The sequence below is a fragment of the Cibotium barometz genome, chromosome 23 (assembly GCF_041138505.1).
Source record: "Cibotium barometz isolate CiBa-2024 chromosome 23, ASM4113850v1, whole genome shotgun sequence".
NCBI lineage: Eukaryota > Viridiplantae > Streptophyta > Polypodiopsida > Cyatheales > Cibotiaceae > Cibotium > Cibotium barometz.
In genome coordinates this window covers 27,646,960-27,665,627 of record NC_141068.1, presented here as the reverse complement: position 1 = coordinate 27,665,627, position 18,668 = coordinate 27,646,960, and the positions used below count along the sequence as shown (strand labels likewise).

At 49.2% G+C, this 18,668-nt stretch overlaps 1 protein-coding gene across 1 annotated transcript in view; it reads left to right on the top strand.

The window, feature by feature from the left end:
• LOC147625810 (chaperone protein dnaJ 15-like) overlaps positions 1-18,668 on the top strand; it is an 85,581-nt gene that overhangs the window by 23,147 nt on the left and 43,766 nt on the right. Inside the window, exons 2-5 of the mRNA XM_086817379.1 lie at positions 9,278-9,401; positions 9,503-9,585; positions 9,930-10,041; positions 10,148-10,252. Coding sequence (XP_086673505.1) covers positions 9,278-9,401; positions 9,503-9,585; positions 9,930-10,041; positions 10,148-10,252 — 424 coding nt within the window. The remainder of the gene's footprint in view (positions 1-9,277; positions 9,402-9,502; positions 9,586-9,929; positions 10,042-10,147; positions 10,253-18,668) is intronic.

Sequence of the window (18,668 nt, the reverse complement as noted above, 5' to 3'; positions counted from 1 at the left end):
TGCTTCCGCAGTGGGAGATAAAGCTTGGGAGAACATTTGTGAGCACTTTGTGTGCTCTGGGTGCAGTGTTTGCACACCTTTTGGTGCAGTGTTTGCACATTTGCAGGGAGTCAGGCATTAAAGGTTGTATTTTGCTATGGCAACCACAGGTGAGAGCTCTTCATTGCTTCATATCAAGAAGCTTGAAGGCTCGCATAATTATGATATTTGGCAAACCCAGTGCTACAATGTGTTGCTCCAGAAAAAGCAGCACAAGCCTATCAAAGAAAGGGGTGTGATGCCCGCTTCTCTTACAGCTGAAGAGTGGGAAGATATGGATGAGCTGGCAAGATCTACTATCATGTTGTCTGTGTCAGACTCATTACTTTTCAGCATTCGTGAAGAGAAGACAGCTTGGGGAATGTGGCAGAGATTGCAGGACTTGTATGCCCAACAAAGTGCCTCAAGCAAAGTGTATTGGTTGAAGAAACTCATAGGCCTTCAGATGAAGGAAGGGGCATCTATGACAGCCCATCTCAATGAGTTTAATGGTATTGTCAGCCAGGTCATCAATCAAAAGTTGGCAATGGACGATGAGTTCAAAGCCACTTTTTTGTTATGCACTTTGCCAGAGAGTTGGGACACATTCAGGACAGCCACTAGTAATTCGCATGCTATGCTGTCATATGCAGATGTTGAGGGTGCTCTTCTTCAAGAAGAGATGAACAGGAAGAACAACTCTGTTGGAAAGTCCAATGCAATGAATGCACGTGGGAGATCCCAGCAAAGGGGGAAAAGCCAAGAAAGGGGAAGGAGCAAGTCTCGCTCCAAAAAGGATTTAGAATGCCATTATTGTGGCAAGAAGGGACACATTAAAAAGCAATGCTACAAATGGAAAAATGATCAGAAAGAAAAGGGAAAAGGCAAAGAAAAAGAGAAGGATGAAGCCAAAGATGTAAAGCCAAAGGGCAAAAGTGGAGTCAAGATCGAAGAAATCAATGTGTCACATGCAGGTGGCAGTGAGGATGAGGTCCTCTTTACGTCTTCACTTGATGCCCATTCACTTCTTACAGGTGGTCATGGTATGCACTCATGGATCATTGATTCAGGTGCCTCCTTTCATGTCACAGGTTGCAGAGACTTGTTTGTCAGGTATACTGCTGGCAATGAAGGAGTGGTTTATTTGGGTGATAACCATGCATGCAAAATTCTTGGCAGAGGTGATGTGAGGCTTGTATTTTCAGATGGCTCACAGCTTATGCTCCATGATGTCAGGCATGTGCCTGAGATCAAGAAGAATCTGCTTTCTACTGGACAGCTTGATGATGCTGATTATGTTACCACATTTGGTAGTGGAAAGTGGAAGATTAGTAAGGGCTCACTGGTTGTTGCCAGAGGCTCTAAAGTGGACACTCTTTATTTCATGCATGCAGGTGTTTGTCACCATGCTAATGTAAATGCAACCGAGCTGCCGGAAATTTCTATGTGGCATAGCCGGTTGGGACACATGAGTGTCAAGGGAATGGAGCAATTGTCTCGTTTGGGTTACTTGCCTTCTCTAAAGTTTTCAAGTTTTCAGTTTTGTGAGCATTGTATATATGGTAGGCAACTACAGTGCCCCCACAAGAAAGCTCTTGGACAGAAAGATGCTCAGTTAGAGCTTGTGCATACAGATGTATGTGAGATGCCTCAGCTTTCTTTGGGAGGAGCAAAATACTTTGTGTCTTTTATTGATGATGCCACACGCAAGGTGTGGGTCTATCCTCTTCGCTTGAAGAGTGATACATTCTCAGTGTTTCAGAAGTTTGTTGCTCATGTTGAGAATCAAACTGGCAAAACACTGAAGGCTTTGCGTTCCGACAATGGTGGAGAGTACATGTCCAAACAGTTTCAGGACTTTTGTGATGCTAAAGGCATCAAGAGGGAGCTTTCTACTCCTTATGATCCTCCACAAAACGGGACAGCAGAGAGGATGAACAGGACCATACAGGAGAAGGTCCGTTCTATGTTGTCACATGCTGCATTACCTCATGGTTTTTGGGCTGAAGCTGTTATGACAGCCGTTCACCTTATAAACAGGTCACCTAATACGAGGCTTGGTGGGAAAGTGCCAGAAGAAGTATGGACAGGGAAGCCTCCGTCATACAAGCACTTGAGAGTGTTTGGTTGCGTTGCGTACGTGCACATACGCAGGGAAATGCGCACCAAACTTGATCCTAAGTCTCATAAATGCATATTCCTAGGATATGGTGACAAAGGTGAAATGGGGTATAGACTTTGGGATCCCATAAATAGAAAGATCATACGCAGCAATGATGTCATTTTTGATGAAACATGCATGTATAAGGAGCCTGCAAGGCAACAGGAGCCTGGCAGAGTCATCTTTGATGATGATGGACATCATGGACAACAACAAAGGGCTGTAAATCAGCCATTACAGCAGGAAAACCAGCCCTTAAATGGTGCTGAAAATGGTCCAAATGGACAGCCAGATATGGCAGAAGATATCCCTATGGATATACCACAGTTGGAGGATATACCGGGCATGATTTTTCAGCCTTATAGCATGGAACAGGAGCCACCAATGGGTGATATGCAGGCTGGACAGCAACCTGCAAATGATGGTCATTGGGTACGGAGGTCCACTAGACCCTCCAGAGTCCCTGACAGGTTTGTTCCAGGGGTTGACTATTTGATGCTAACTGACTGTGGGGAGCCCTCATGTTACAAAGAGGCTTTACAGAGGGCAGACAAGGCTCTATGGGAGCGTGCCATGAAGTCAGAGATGGATTCTCTGCATAAAAATGGAACTTGGAAGTTGGTGCCTTTGCCTGCAGGCAAGAAGGTTTTGCCATGCAAGTGGGTATACAGGCTCAAAGTTGCACCAGATGCAAAGCCAAGATACAAAGCCAGATTAGTGGCTAAGGGCTTCAAGCAGGAATATGGTGTGGACTTTGATGAGATCTTCTCTCCAGTGGTCAAAATGACCACACTTAGAGCTGTGTTGGCTTTGGTTGCGCATGATGATCTGGACTTGATTCAGATGGATGTGAAGACTGCTTTTCTTCACGGTGATCTCCATGAGGAGATATATATGCAGCAGCCAGAGGGTTATGCAGTGAGTGGAAAGGAGAAGCTTGTATGCAAGCTGAAAAAGAGTCTTTATGGGCTAAAACAGGCACCACGAGAATGGTATCATAAATTTGATACATTCATGAAATCACAGAAATTCAGGAGAAGTGACATAGATCACTGCTTGTACACCAAGAAAGCTTTGGATGGCAGTCTATTGATTCTCATTTTGTATGTTGATGATATGTTGATTGCCGGGAAATCTCGTAAAGAGATGGATGCTTTGAAGCAGAGGCTGCATCAAACCTTTGATATGAAGGATTTGGGTGATGCTAATCACATCTTGGGTATGCGGATACTTCGGGACAGAAATCAGCATGTGTTGTATTTGTCTCAGAAGGAATACATTGGCAAAGTCTTGCAGAGGTTCAATATGGACGGGGGGAAGAAAGCTAGTACTCCTTTGCCTCCATATGTGAAACTCAGTGCTATGGACAGCCCACAGTCAGATAGAGACAGGGCTGATATGGCCAAGATTCCGTATGCTTCAGCTTGTGGCAGTCTCATGTATGCCATGGTTGCTACTAGGCCGGACATTGCATTTGCAGTGGGAGTGGTTTCTAGATACATGGCCAACCCTGGCAAGAAGCATTGGGAAGCAGTGAAAGGTGTCATGAGATACCTGAAGGGCACACAGGATTTGTGCATTTGCTTTGGCAAACAGGATGCATTAGTGCATGGTTACACGGATTCGGATTATGCCGGTCATCCAGATAACCGGAAGTCTACTACCGGTTATGTCTTTACATTCACAGGAGGTGCTGTGTCATGGATATCCAGGATGCAGAAGTGCACAGCCTTATCTACTACAGAGGCCGAGTATATTGCAGCCACAGAGGCTTGCAAGGAGGCATTATGGCTATCTCGGTTAGTGGTTGATTTGGGTTATACAGGGGATATTCCATTGTTGCATTGTGACAGTCAGAGTGCCATCCAATTGGCAAAGAACCCTGTCTTTCATGCAAAGACGAAGCATGTGGATGTGAAGTATCACTTCATCAGAGAGGTGATAGAGAACAAGCAAATTCAGCTTGTTAAGATTCATACGGATGACAACCCGGCTGATCTGTTGACGAAGAGTTTGCCTCCGGAGCGGTTTGCTCATTGCAGACACTTGATGGGCATTGGATGAGGCCATTTTCAGCCTTGATATGGCCTTGTATATTATCATGTACATGCTGATTTTTTCTTTTCCTTTACTTAAGGGCACTTTGCCTTTAAGTGGGAGGTTGTTGGGGTAAAGGCGTTATGCCCACCCTTATAGTGTGTACAAGCCCATAAGTTATAGTACATAGTACACTTAGTACTTTTAATGTACTAAGTGCACTATGTGTACTAGTGCAATATACATGTGTGATAGGGGAGTCACACTCTCATGCTTTTCATGAGTTGACTTATCCCCACAACTCTCTCTCTCTCTCTCTCCCTTGCTTCTCTGTGTATGTCTCCCATGAATGAACTCTAAACCCTAATTCAGGTTCCTTCTCCCATCAGGGTCTGCCTTGGAACAACAGTAGTAGGGGACTGATTGAGAATGTAAACAGTAGTAGCAATTGTCTCCGCCCCAAGTTTTTGAGGAAGACTCCAATGTTCCAACCCATCCACCAATTGCTTCCAAAAAGCCTTCCGCAAGGCCTCCAAATGAAAATGTCCAAATCTAGCATGCCAAAGATCGTATGTGCAGGTACTTGTGTGAGAGTAAAGAGCTGTGAGTTTGTAGAGGCCATGCCTTGCCATAGGATCTTGTTAGTGAGAGGGTCATGAATGATCGCAGAGCCCTCTTGGTAGTGAAAATGTACAATGGGTTAGTAAATAAACAGTGCTAGGTGGTTTGTGTAAACTAGCTCTTACGTGCGTGTGAACTAGGGCTTAAATAAAGCAGTTCGTGCCTGTGTGTGTGAGAATGCTGCTAAGGATTCTCTTGTACTAGTGACTCTTTGGACACTTGGCACAACATGTTCCGTCACAGAGTGCATACTTGGCCTTTCACCTGGTCTAAGGGGCCACCTAAATTGAGAGTACCACCATCAATGGTACGGAATCTAATCTTGAACTAACGCCACCTTCAGTTAGGGCATTTGCAAGTAGGTGATTGGTCCATGCATAGCAGGTGCCACAATGCGCCAGTCCAAGATGTGATAGGTGACTCTACCTTTATTACAGCGGAGAGACAAGTTAGAGATTACTACTTTTGCTAGTCACCTATAGCACTAGCTTTTGGTTGGTCGCATTGGCTGTCAATATACTTTTGGTTAGCCGCACGTAAGCACTCACGTACTCTTGGCCAGCCAAATTCATGGGCAGCCAAGGTGGCTACAGATTGGCAACCACTAATCGATTCACCGTTCTTGGTGAATCACGAGAGACAAAAAGATGTCGAAGAAAGTGTCGAGGTAGAAGAAGTGGAACATAGTGTGAGGGCAAAAGGACGAAAGGACCAGATGTACGAGAGATCAGAGCAAAACAACACAGCATGAAATGGGTGAGTGAGTGTATATATGATGGTGAGTGAAAATATGTACAAGAGGCCCTCTGATGAGAGGAGACTCTGAGTAGAAGACCAATGCAGAAGCAAAGACGATGTCGGAGTTGAAGCACGGTCGATGACGAAGGCTCGCATCGATGTGAGGCAAAGGCACTCCGTGAGGTGGTTGGTGTCGAAGGCTCGCGTCGGTGGATGCAGAGGCACTCCGAGGTGGTAGTGGGCAGCGGAAGGTGAAGTGATGCAGACTTTGGTGACAAGGGTGTTGCGGTACCTGAGGGGTGATGAAGAGCAGAGAGGGTTGCCGTCCCGAGTGGTGTAGGCTCTGGTGACGAGGGTGTTGCAATACCTGAGTGGTGGTGAGGAGCAGAGAGGGGTGCCATCCCAAGTGGTGAAAGTGGTGCAAGCTCTGGTGACAAGGGTGTTGCAATACCCTTAGTGAGAGGTGAGGAGCAGAGAGGGTTGCCGTCCCGATTGGACAACGGGGGGAGTAAGAAGGCATGGATGAAGACGGCAAGCTTCCACTAGATGATGGAGGGAAGCCTTTGCTATACAGCTTCTAGTTTTTTCCATCTCTCTCTTTCTCTTGCGTCTGCATGGGAAGAGACACAACAATAGTTGAAGAAGGAGCCTTTTTGAAGAGGCTTTCTCCCAAGCTTTCGAGGAGGTTTTTCTTGATATTTCTCTACAGCCTGCACATAGCAAGGGGATGAGAGCGGTGCCTATAGCAAGGCCACCAGACAATATACTGCTGACGTGAGCAAGACGAGTCGGTTTTGGTTAGGTACTCATCTTCATCTTGCACTTGAATTTGATTCGTTACCATTACCTCAGAAGATTCCAAGAACCCTGAGGGTCAATAGCATGGCGGTCATCCATCTGTGGATACCGATATGGTTGATCTGGATGTGGGTGGTCACGGATTTGTATTGTGTATTGTTCCTATATGTGTAAGGACTAAGGATTAGGTCTTTTGTATGAATAGGAGGGGCTCTCATGTGGTGTACTTTATGGATTAATGTATGTACTTTAGCTTTTTGTGGAGTTTTTATATTGCCTAATTCTATCGCATAGCTAAAGAATTCACTGTGAGATTACTAGGAATAGGACTCCTTTGAAAGAATTAACAAGGGAAATGATGAGTGGAGTTTATCTAGGTATGTCACTGGCTAAATGTTTGAGACTTATCAAAAGGTTCCGTTGCTTCATTACTAGGAACAAGACCTCCTATAATGCAACAAGAAGAGTAACATTTGATGGAACTAACGATGGTCCTGCATTAGCTAATATACTATGGCATTGGCTACAAACAAAACTTATTTTAATTGAAGAAGAAGTGTATCTATTAATCATAGTTGTTTCTCGTACGCGTACGAACCTATTCGTACGTACGAGTCGTACGGTACGATACCGTACGAATTCGTACGATATCGTACGGTACGAGTTAGGTTTTTTTTTTTCCCCCCCCCCCCCCCCCCCCCCCCCCCCCCCCCCCCCCCCCCAAAAACTTTTTTTTCCCTTGAAAAAAATTTCCAAATGCTTAAAAAAAATAGAAACCCTGCTTTACGAAGATCCCAAATGCTCGCAATACTTCGCAACTTTCGTGTCCACTCAGTATTCCATATGGGGTTGTGGAGAGACCTAAAAAATCTGGCGAGGTAGACTGGTAGTGTACACTTGATTGGTAGGATGAGAGAATCTTGCTACATCACTTGGGGATCCCTGGTATAGGTAGGCTAGACAATTAGATTCTCAAGTTATGCACAAGGGAGAACATTTGGACATGGCCATTTTGATCTAGAGAGGAGTCCCTAAACTTATCACCCTAGATGCACTCCTCGTATTTGTGCAAGGACGGTCCCTTAGTCATAAACGCTACACTGGGAGACCTTTGGTATTGCATTACCCATCCAGGTTCTTTTTTGGAGACAATTGGGAGATCCACATCAATTTGCTGCAATTTTGCCCGAATGTGCGATTTCTCACATCATACAGCATGTGTGACTGCTTAATTGCACAATTACATCAAAAGCCCCAAATTTTGACATCCAATTTCTTGCAAATTGATCCTGATTGTGACCAATGTCACCCAATTTTGCCAATTTTGCTCAAAAATTGAGCAATTTGGCACCTGTACCTGCTCAATTAATGAATGTACCTCCTATCAGATCCCAAAAGAAATTGAAGCAAATACCTTTGTAAATTTTTGATTTTCTACAACCGGGAGAGACACATATCCATGTACTGGTTTCTCAAGCACTGTAGACTCCTCCCCTCCCAACCTTCCCTCACATTCAAGCTTGAAGCTCCATAGCTTGTAAGTGTAAAAAATAAAAACCGTATTTTATCGTACCGTATCCCAAAATTTCATATCGTACCGAATATTCCCGTACGGTACCGTACCGTACCGTATCGTATTTTCGTACCGTGACAACTATGCTATTAATGGAAGTAATGAGTGCACTATGCATGAAGATAAGCAGAGAGGGCTGCCGTCCCGATGAGGTGAGACGGTGAGCAGAGAGGGCGGCTGCCCCAAGATAAACTGTAGAAAAAACGATGATGTACTCTATGTAGCAGAGAGGGCTGCTGTCCCCATGAACTGAAGATAAAACGCTGGTGTGCACTGTATAACAGATAGGGCTGCTGTCCCCATGAACTGAAGATAAAACGCTGGTGTGCTCTGTGTAGCAGAGAGGGCTGCTGTCCCATGAGCAGAAGTAAAACGCTGGCGCGCTCTGTGTAGCAGAGAGGGCTGCTGTCCCATGAACAGAAGTAAAACGCTGATATGCTGGAGCTGACAGGCGTAGATGATGAAGCAGACGGAGTGTAAGCGATGGCAGGAGCAGCAACAGCACATATGGTACTTGATAGGGGCAATGAAGTGGTACATAATGATGTGGTGATGAGGCAAAACTATATGTAATATGCGGGGCTGCTGGTAGGTGAGGCCAGGGGCTGTCGGCCAGCAGCAAGACCCAAAAAAACATGAAATAAAGCCTAACAAATCCAAAAAAATCCCTTTTTAGGGCTGGACAAAAAACCATTTTCACACACACAGAACTGGCCACCACCACAAAGAATGTAGAATTGGCCACCACAAGTCGCCACCATAGAAAGAACCATGGAGATTTGATAAAAAATTATTACATCCACGCCTAAAACCAGATAGTTAATATCCAAAATGTCAAAAACATATACTGTAGATCCATGAATATATGCAATGTGAAGAACATTAAATGCTAGGAGCTGCTCTAACCGCTCTAACCAAAACTAGGAATTGCATGAAAGAAACCTAGAAACTAAGAAGAAAGCCTAATACCAAAAGAGATCACAAACAGAGGAGACACAACCCCTTTTTATACAAGTGGAGGGCCCTTTAGGCACCTTTACACTCATGTGCACATGGGATAAATTCACAGACACATCTTCTCTCTTCTTCCTTCTTCAAACTTAATTACAACCAGAATAACAACTCATGGGAATTTGACCCCTCTACACCTTGGAGCTTGACTTGAGGACACCTTTGTTTTCTCGTGTGGCCAATGTTGTATAAACTGTTACTTGGCATGTTCAACAAGGTCACAGGAAGGTGTCTTCTTCCTCTGCAGTCTTGCTGATATCTAAGCTCCTTGTAAAAGCTCTACATTTATTTTCTTATTGTGAAACCTTTGTGGTTTGCAGGTATCACCCCGACAAAAATGCGAACAATCCAGAGGCAGCTGAATTATTTAAGGAAGTGGCTTACTCTTACAGCATTCTTTCAGATCCAGAGAAGCGCAAACAATATGATATAGCTGGTTTTCTGGTATTATAGACCAGGCTTTAATCATTTTGGTTTTTCTCTTCCTTGATTCTCCTCTTTTGTTTCAACACCATTTTGAATGCCTACTATTTTGATACATGCAGGGGGTTGCAAGTGAAGGCTTCGATATGGAATTGGACCTGTCGAATTTAGGGACTGTAAACACAATGTTTGCAGCCCTCTTCAGGTGTATTTATGTATTAACTCTCTAGGGTTATATGTGTACGTACCACACATGAATGTGCATGCGCGAGCTGCACACACGTACACAGGCACGTAAGCGTAGGCACACACATACAACATATGTATGTATGTATCATGGTGTCGGGGTTCTACCTTCTCCATGCTGGGCAGTGTAGTACAATAGTCAGTCAGGCAAGGGCCCATTGATGCTTTGACTAGAATTTTCTTGAGTTCTAGCAGCTCAATTTTGAGGAAACATGTCTGAAAGGAACGAACAAGAGTGTAAGAATACGAAATTCATGCTTTGCTGATTTTATATTTCTTTCTGTGCGCTTTACTGTAACCAAGCAAACTTGGAGTTCCAATCAAAACCACAATTTCAACTAGCGTTTTGGAGGAAGCTATCAATGGCACGGTTACAATACGGCCATTGCCTTTGGGTCGGTCTGTACATGACAGGGTGGGGAAATTTCTCTCTCTCAGCAGCCTTTATGTTGGGTAATTCTCTTTAATTTGCAACTCAGGCCTGCTGCATGTTGCTTGTGTGACTTGGCGATTGATGGCAGGTTGAGAAACAGGGTGCTCACTTTTTTGGAATAACTATCTCAGATGCACAGGCTGAAGCTGGAATTGTAGTTAGGGTCACATCCACAGCACAAAGCAAATTCAAGGCAAGTCAAAGCTCAACAGAATTTTTTGCATGCTCTTCTAGACCTTTTATGGACGATGATGTGTCACGTGTCGTATTGTGAATATGCTAGTGACAGTGTTCTATGTAATCAAGCTAAGGGATTAGTTAATCTGATAAGTGACTCAACTTTTCTATAATGCATGCCCACCATTTGAACTTATTAACAAATGCTGTAGGCATTCCATGCCCTTTGCATGTTACAGCCATTTTCAAATAAGGGCACACACTATGTGAAAAAGAGCTTGGAAAGCAAAAGGGAATTCTTGAGGCCCTTGGATGTCTGTGATGTATGCCCATCTGACTGCAGGGCTGGAAACTGTAACATGGTCTTTCCAAAATCACAAGAGGGTGGGGTCTTGGCAAGAACCTATGATGTACTGCGGCACCACCAAATAAGTCATGCATATACATGTCTATTGGATGTGCTTTGATCTAGTGTCGATGAACTATGTCTATTTATGGATTGAAGCATGTCCTTAATGTGGCTTAGTCCAAGGGCTGAACTAGCTTGCATGCTCTCTTTGTGGAAGTCTTTTTCTTACTGTTCTGTAGAATGTGAGCTGTTGGGATACAGCGACTCTACTTCTATGTGAGCTCTTCCATCTCCTATTCAAAAGGCATCGGTTTGGATAGAGGGGTTGGCAATTTGAAACTATCTTTTCAGCATCTGTAAAAAAATTCAAGGATGAGTGTATTTAAAGAAATTTCCATACTTTTATTGTATTGCTGTCATGCAGTTGTGGTGGTGAATCAGGCGTCGCCGCACAGAGCCAGGCTGTTTTCACCGGAAAGGATTAGGTGTTGCATAGGGCGATGGGAATGAAGAGGGGAGGGAGGAGTAGGGGGATCACTACGGGTGGGGGTCTGGGGAGGGGGGAGGGGCCTAGGGGGAGGAGGGTTTTAGCCTGCTGGACTGCCTTGACAAATGTCCATCTGACGAGATTTTGGCTGACAATTATTCCGCTGACAAGCGTCCATTTGACAAGTGTTCGACTGACACTTGTGTCCAGCTGACAAGTGTCCACCTGAAAAGTGTCTAGCTGACAAATGTTCGGCTGACAAGTGTCCACTTGAAAAGTGTTCAGCTAACAAGGTGTCCACCTGAAAAGCGTTTGGTTGACTAGCGTCCAGCTGACGAGTGTTCGGCTGACAAGTGTCCACCTGAAAAGTGTTCAGCTGAAAAAGTGGCATCCAGCACCCTCTCCATTGGCTACCTACTTCTGGCACTTTTATTTGGATCAGCGGTGCATTCCAGAGCAACTTGCATGGATGGTGCCATCAAATCGGCAATAAGCAGCAACCGCACAATAATCACGCCTTACTCAATCGCACAGCAATCACGCCTTACTCAATCATGCAGTAATCACGCCTTTCTTAGTGCCAAACGGTGCACCTACTGGGGTACAACCACTTGTATAAACATGTAACTCTGGGATTGCCAGAGAGAGACTTCAATGAATTTAATGTTCAGTACTGTCTCTTGAGTCGTCTTGCAGATTGTCCGTCTCCCATGTCACTGTCTAATCTTGGGCGTATGATAAGCATAGTGTCTTGCTAGAGTTGTGTGAGTGCATAGTGGAGTGGGGCAGTGTAGCCGCACGTCTTCCTAGTCAAGTAGCAACTCCTGGAGGCATATCAACTTGTGACATCGTCTTGTGTCATAAACCCTAGTGTGCTGGGTAGCAAGGTGCGCTACAGGTACACTAAAATTTGGCGATCTTGGTGGGGAACTCTTGACAATCAGGAGTTCCTCGTGAGTTCTAGAGTCTAGTGTTGCATGCCCAACACACGCTCTTGGGTTGGGTCATTAAGTCAACTGAAAAGCCCCTTGTCAGTTTGTTGTTGCAGTCGTAGGAAACCTAATCTCAACTTTGTCCCTCCTCCATCCTTACCCTTGCCTCCACCACCCATGGTCAATGCAAATCTGAACCCCTGGCGATTGTGCTGCCAACCTTAAAGGAAACCACCACAAAGAACACCGACGACCTTGTCCGGCCTCGCAAGCGTGCAGAGGCAGAGGGTTGGACAAGGAGGATGCCTATGTGGTACTCTTTCCTTCCACCTTGGAGGGGGGGTTAGCTGACAAATGGTTGAGTCAGTTTCTAGTGAACCATTTCGCCAAACTGGACAGTCCTGCGTGACACCTTCTCCAGGACCTTCTGTCCAACTAATCATGAGGAGTGGGTGTTGCACGAACTCCACAACTTGAAGTTGCTTCATGGTGAAATAGTCTCAGAGCTCATGATATGGGCAATGGTTCTGGTGGCTTGTGTGCCTAGGCGCCCATCCCGGTGACTTCATGGTGCGTCAATGTGTGAACCAGGATCTTCCTCAAACCACTCAACAAAAGATCTTGGAGAGCATCAAGCCAGGTGTCACCTTATGGGAGTTTCAAGAAGGTCATCTTTGAAAATACATGCCTTTTACCGATTGGACTTTTGGCTCGCTGAAGCTCCCGCCGTCACCCCCCCTGCTCGCGCTGCTCGTCCCTCGCGATCCCTCCCTCGCGCCCTGCCCCCCCCCCCCCCCCGCCTGCCAGCGCTTATGCGCCCCCCCCTTCTTCTCGCCATCGCGCCCCCCCCCCCTTCTCCTCGCTTTCTCTCCCTCTCTCGCGCTGAAGCGCCCCCCCCCCCTCCTTCATCAGTTCGCCTTCGCGCCCCCTCCCCTCGTCAGCGCCCCGTCCCCCCCCCCTCCGCCAGCCCTCTCTCCCCCCACCGCCTCTCCTTTCGCACTGCTCCCGCCCCCCCCCCCCCCTTCTTGCTGTTTTTTTCCGCCCCCTGGGGATCCTTCTTTTTTTATCCTCCCGCCTTCCCTCTCCGCCCTTCGTGTGCAGCTCGGTTCTTGTAGGTATCGCATTCGCTCCGCCTTCGCCACAGCTTCAGACTCTGATGCAAGCTCCTCCCGCCCCACCTCAGAGGGACTCTTCTGCAGCCCCCTCGACCGCCCCTGAGGATACCCCCATCAGGCTTTCTCTTTCGCCAGAAGAGGAAGCGAGCCTCGCCGCAGAGGTGGAACGCCTCCAGGCACATTCCACCATCTGCCGTATAGTCGGCACTCACCCCAGCAGAGGGGAGATCCGGGATCTTCTTCAGGCCCGCCTTCTTGCAGATGTGGGCAAGATCCTGGATGTACAGCTATTGGGCCGTGGACATTACCAGATCGAGTTCGAGGCCGCCCAGAGTGTTGCCAAGGTCCTTGCCGTGAGTCCCCTTGACATCAGGGGTGCTCGAGCTTTCTTCAGACCTTGGCAGCATGGATTTGACCCAGCAGCGGCGGAGCAGGGAGAGCGCCTTTTTCATGTTACAGTTTGCTTCCTTGGACTCCGTCGGGAGTATCTTCCGCTCCTCCCCAGGCTCGGAGCATTGGTGGGCTCGGTACTAGAGACTTGCCCCTCAACTGCTTCAGTGGTGGCCAGAGCAGCTGGGCTACCTTCGGTCAGAGTGTTGGTGTCTGACATCTCCTCCCTTCCTAAGGTCATTCAGCTACCTAGGATAGGGGGGGATGGATAGATCAGAGAGTGGAGTTCTCGGGGCTCCCGAATCAGTGCTTCATTTGCAGGCAGGTCGGCCATCTGGCCAAGGCTTGCCCTCGTAGGAGACCCCGACCCTCACCACAGCAGCAGGCTACTGATGGCCCGCCCACAGATTCGGCTCGGCAGGCTGCCTCCGGGACACCTGCTCAGGCCACAGAGGCCTCGGAGTGGCAGCCTGGACAGGGGCGCCGCCGAGGGAGACAGCCACAGCAGCACGCCCAGAGACCGTTGCAGCAGCAGCCACAGTGTCAGCCTCACTGGGTTCCCGTGAGGAACAGCTTTTCTCCCCTCCAAGAGGAGACTCCCGCGGCGACGACTGAGGACCAGGAGATGCCAGCATCCCCTCCTTCACCCCCCCCACCCCCGTCCCCTCCCACCGCCTCGCTTCCACCATCGCCTCCTCCCGTCTCCGCTCCGGTTTCGGCAGCGGCTCCCTCTCCACCCCCCTCGCCTTCCCCTCCTCCCCCTCCGCCCGCCTCACCTTCTCGGGAGGCCCTGGCAGTTCCCTGGAGTTCACCTGCAGTCCGGAGAGCGCTGAGCACTGACCTCGCTCGAGCATCACAGAGGAGACCTATGCCGATTAGGGCTTCACAGATTTCATCTATCCGCAGTCGGCTGAGTCGCCTTGGCATTAGACAACGCTCGGAGGCTTTTGATTATACCTTCACACGGCTTTTTGGAGCAGAGGGCCCCCATGAGCCAGCACCCATCCGAGTTCATGTAGTGATACCTCCGGCCCGCGGGGAGGAGGCACTAGACTCAGCGGTGGTCTTCTCGTTCCCTCTATGTGGCCCTTGCGACCGGGAGTGGACTCTAGAGCTCGCTCTCAGCACTTTGAAGACTCAGGCAGTTGAGTTTTCTCATCACATGAGCGATCTGGAGGTGACAGATGTGATAGGCCGACTTTGGGAGTTGGCTCATTTTTTCTTGGATCCCGGGAGTGTGGATACCTCAGGGATTCGGCATTTGGTCGTTCGCATAGTGGCAGACTTAGCACGCAACCCTGGATATGTGTGTATACACGAGGTTGCTTTGTCAGAGCGAGAGGCAGTCGCCATGGGCCACAGCCACTGGCGCCTGATCCGGGATTCTTGCAGCACACCGGGTGGGCAGATTCGCAGCCGCTCGGATGGGGACTACTCTTCATCCAAGCCGCTTGCGAAGGCCCGCCGTACGGCTGAGACAGCATCCACCTCGGCAGGGCATCCATGAGGATCATCTCATGGAATGTACAGGGCCTTGGCGGAGCACATTTTATACGCTATCGTGGTTGCTTGAGGCAGGAGCTTCAGAGATGCCTGGTTGGTGGCAGCATTGATATTTTGATGATGCAGGAGCACCACTTGGGTGAGAGCAGGATCCGGAGATATGGTTCGGTGATGCCTGGTAGATGGGACACTTTTTGGTCTGCAGGGTTTGGTCCTTTGGGTGGACAGGGAGGAGTATACATGGTCATTGCAGATGTATGGCGGCAAGCCATTGTGGATCGAGGGATCATTGTGCCTGGTAGAGCACAGTATGTCATTCTGAGGATGCATGATGAGCTATTGGGCGTGCTCAACGTCTATGCGCCCAATCATGCTAGTGCCAGAGTAGAGTTCTGGACCCAGGTTACGGATGCATTGCCAGAGGCCGCACATTGGTGTGTCGGGGGAGACTTCAACATGCTTGAGGACCCGGCAGATAGGGTGGGAGGCAGTCATGTTACAGTGCACGGCACGGAGCTTGCAGCTTGGGACCGGTTTTGCATGTCACTGAGGATCACTAATGCATGGCAGCATGGGGCTTTCTCCCGGTCTCAGGACAGTCTTAGTTTCTCTTGGTCGGATCGCCGGCAGGGAGGGACTAATCTATCACGGATTGATCGCTTTTATGTGGGCGACTGGTTAGGAGAGCGAGGGGGCTCCGTCGGCGTTCTCGCTGGCACCTCATTTTCAGATCATGCGCCAGTTATCTTGACATTGGAGGAGAGGACACGGGAGCCCAGCTTGCAGTTGAGGATCCCAGAGAGGGTACTTACAGATCCCAGTCTCGCTGAGGACATTGAGAGGATCTGGCATGATAGTCAGTGATCTGACCAGGATGCAGCGGGCCAGTGTGCCCAGGGACTCATCGATCTTAGCTCTTTTCTGCACGCTGCAGCTTTGACACGGTTGGGAGAGATTCGCGAGCGGGAGCATCGGCTGAGACGCAGCCTTGCTTCGCTACAGCGCCTTCAGGAGCAGCAGCCTGCATGTGAGTGGGTGGCGTCCCAGCTGAGCCAGGCACGTCAGGAGGTTCGAGAGGTAGAGGAGCAGAGACATGAGTTTTACTATCGTCGTCAGGCCGCTCAGTGGACGCAGCTTGGTGATAGAGTGACTGGAGAGTTTTTTGAGATCACTGGGCCCCGTCATGCGCGAGCAGGAGTCCGCCAGCTTGGTAGACCGGATGGATCGGTAGCTACTGAGCTCGGGGAGATCAGAGCCATGGGCACTGCATTCTATAGAGACCTGCTTTCAGCGGAGCCAGCCACTGAGGATCGAGATGTTTGCAGACAGACTGTGTGGGCCCATGTGCAGAGGAGGGTCACAGACCGTATGCGTACAGTTCTAGGTGCGCCTCTGTCAGAGATTGAGCTTGCCGAGGCCTTGAGGGTCCTGCCGCGACATAGTTGCCCAGGGGAGGACGGACTGACGCCGGCCTTTTTTATGCGCTATTGGGACCTTTTGGGGCCAGGCCTCCGCAGGGGCTTCCAGCATGTTTTGGACACTGGGGTGATGCCGCAGAGCTTTTCAGAGGGCTTGATCTATCTTATCCCCAAGGGGGAGGGAGTATCAGATGATATTCGGCATTGGAGGCCTATTACGATCCTCAATACTGTCTACAAGGTCTTAGCAAAGGCCTTGAGTTTGAGGATCCAGCCGTTCCTGGGGGAGTTGATTCATGCTACTCAGACAGGATTTGTCAAGGAGCGCAGTATCCTTGACAACATCTTTACTTTCTGGGAGGCGACGGCCCGAGCTAGATTTCTTGGCGAGGACTTGGTCGTGATGCTTCTCGATTTTGAGAAGGCATACGATAGAGTTGATTGGGGTTTCTTAGAGGGCACTATGCTTCCCCTGGGCTTTGAGCCAGGATGGATCAGAGGGGTGGCGGCTCTGTATTCCACAGCTCGCAGCTAGGTGTTGATTGCAGGAGAACGGAGGCCGAGTTTTGAGCTGACCAGATCAGTCCGTCAGGGGTGTCCCCTCGCCCCTTTTCTTTTTCTCTTCTTTGCGGAGGCTATGAGCATGTATTTGACGGCAGAGGAGGTCGGTTTGAGAGGACTTCAGCTCCCAGTCCGGGGGGAGGACCTGCTTGATGCTGAGTTTGCAGACGACACGGGCTTATTTTTGCATGGCCAAGAGGCCAATCTTCTTCGGGCAGAGCAGTCGCTCCAGGTTTTTAGTGCAGCTTCGGGAGCATTGATCAATTGGCGCAAGACAGTGGCCTTTTGGATCAGTAGTGCTCCCACTCCGGCATGGAGCCCGGATCCCGGTTTTAGATGGATTCCTCCAGGCACAGCAGTGCGGTATTTGGGATGCCGAGTCACTTCAGAGGGGGGTTGATTATGAGGGATGATATTCAGGAGGCACTCACAGAGGAGTGGTTCACGCCTCTCGAGCCAGTGGCCCCACGGTGGATGGGAGCCTTTACACAGTTGGAGATCCTGATTGCTGTCAGAACTTGCACTGAGGATGGCAGTTGCCTCTACTATGAGATTCAGGATGAGGGCAGACTCCAGAGAGTGGAGGTGGAGTCGCCTTTGGTTGCAGAGTGCACCTTTCAGAGGATTCGGGTAGTGGCCGCCGCTTCTCGGAAGTGGCATATTGACCCCGACCCTGCTGATGTGCTCCTAGATTGGCGCATATGGGCATATGCAGCGCGCCCCTTGGCCCGGCTACAGTGGGACCCCGGGGAGTACGAGTGGCATGATCCTTATGCATCCCTTGAGGCCACAGAGATCACCTTTTTCCAGTATACTGTTCGGCTGGGGCGGCATATTTTGACGGCGAGGACGACGGTCTCTCCAGCGGCAGCGGGGCATTGGCGACTACAGGGACTCTCACAGGAGTTCCTGGAGGATTTTTGGGCTCGGCTCTGGGCTAGTCGACAGGCCCGCAGGATCTCGACTTTTCAGTGGTGGCTGGTCGCCCACAGGGGCTCAGCAGTTGGCACTTGGCTTGTTTACAATGGTCTTCCGGCGACCTGCGTCCGATGCGGCCACCCTATGGAGACACAAAGACATTGCCTTTGGGATTGCCCTCAGGCGCAGCAGATTTGGCTGCGGATGCTGCGTATTCTGGCCCTTCTCTCTCCATAGGGTATGTTTACGTGGGGTGCCGCTACTTGATCGACTTCGTCAGGGCCTGCTATGGGCTGTGAGATGGAGCAGGGCAGTCAGGCCATCAGATTTATTAGGGGCCAGCCTCGCCTGGTTTCGGCACCGGATTTCTCGTCCGCCAGCTGGACACAGGAGAGGGATTTACGATGGGAGCTCCTCAGCAGCCTCACCATCTGGTTCACCTGGAGGGCCCGGTGCTTTACGGCCTTTGAGGGGAGATTGGAGCCACCAGTAGAGACTGTACGGGGGATTTGGCAGGAGTTGATCCACACCCTGCGAGGACAGTACGACCGCATCCGGGGAGACTCGGATGAGGCGATCTTACGGCGCCAGGCCTTTCACACCACTTGGCGCTGTGGCCCTTTCTACACCTTACACACGGGATCCCCCCGTTGGCACTACAGGCCACCTGTTTGGCTCTTCCCCCCCCCTATTGTATGATTTAGCCTCTCAGTTCTTGGTATTGATGCTTGTATTTTGCAGCACCTAGGGAGAGTCTCC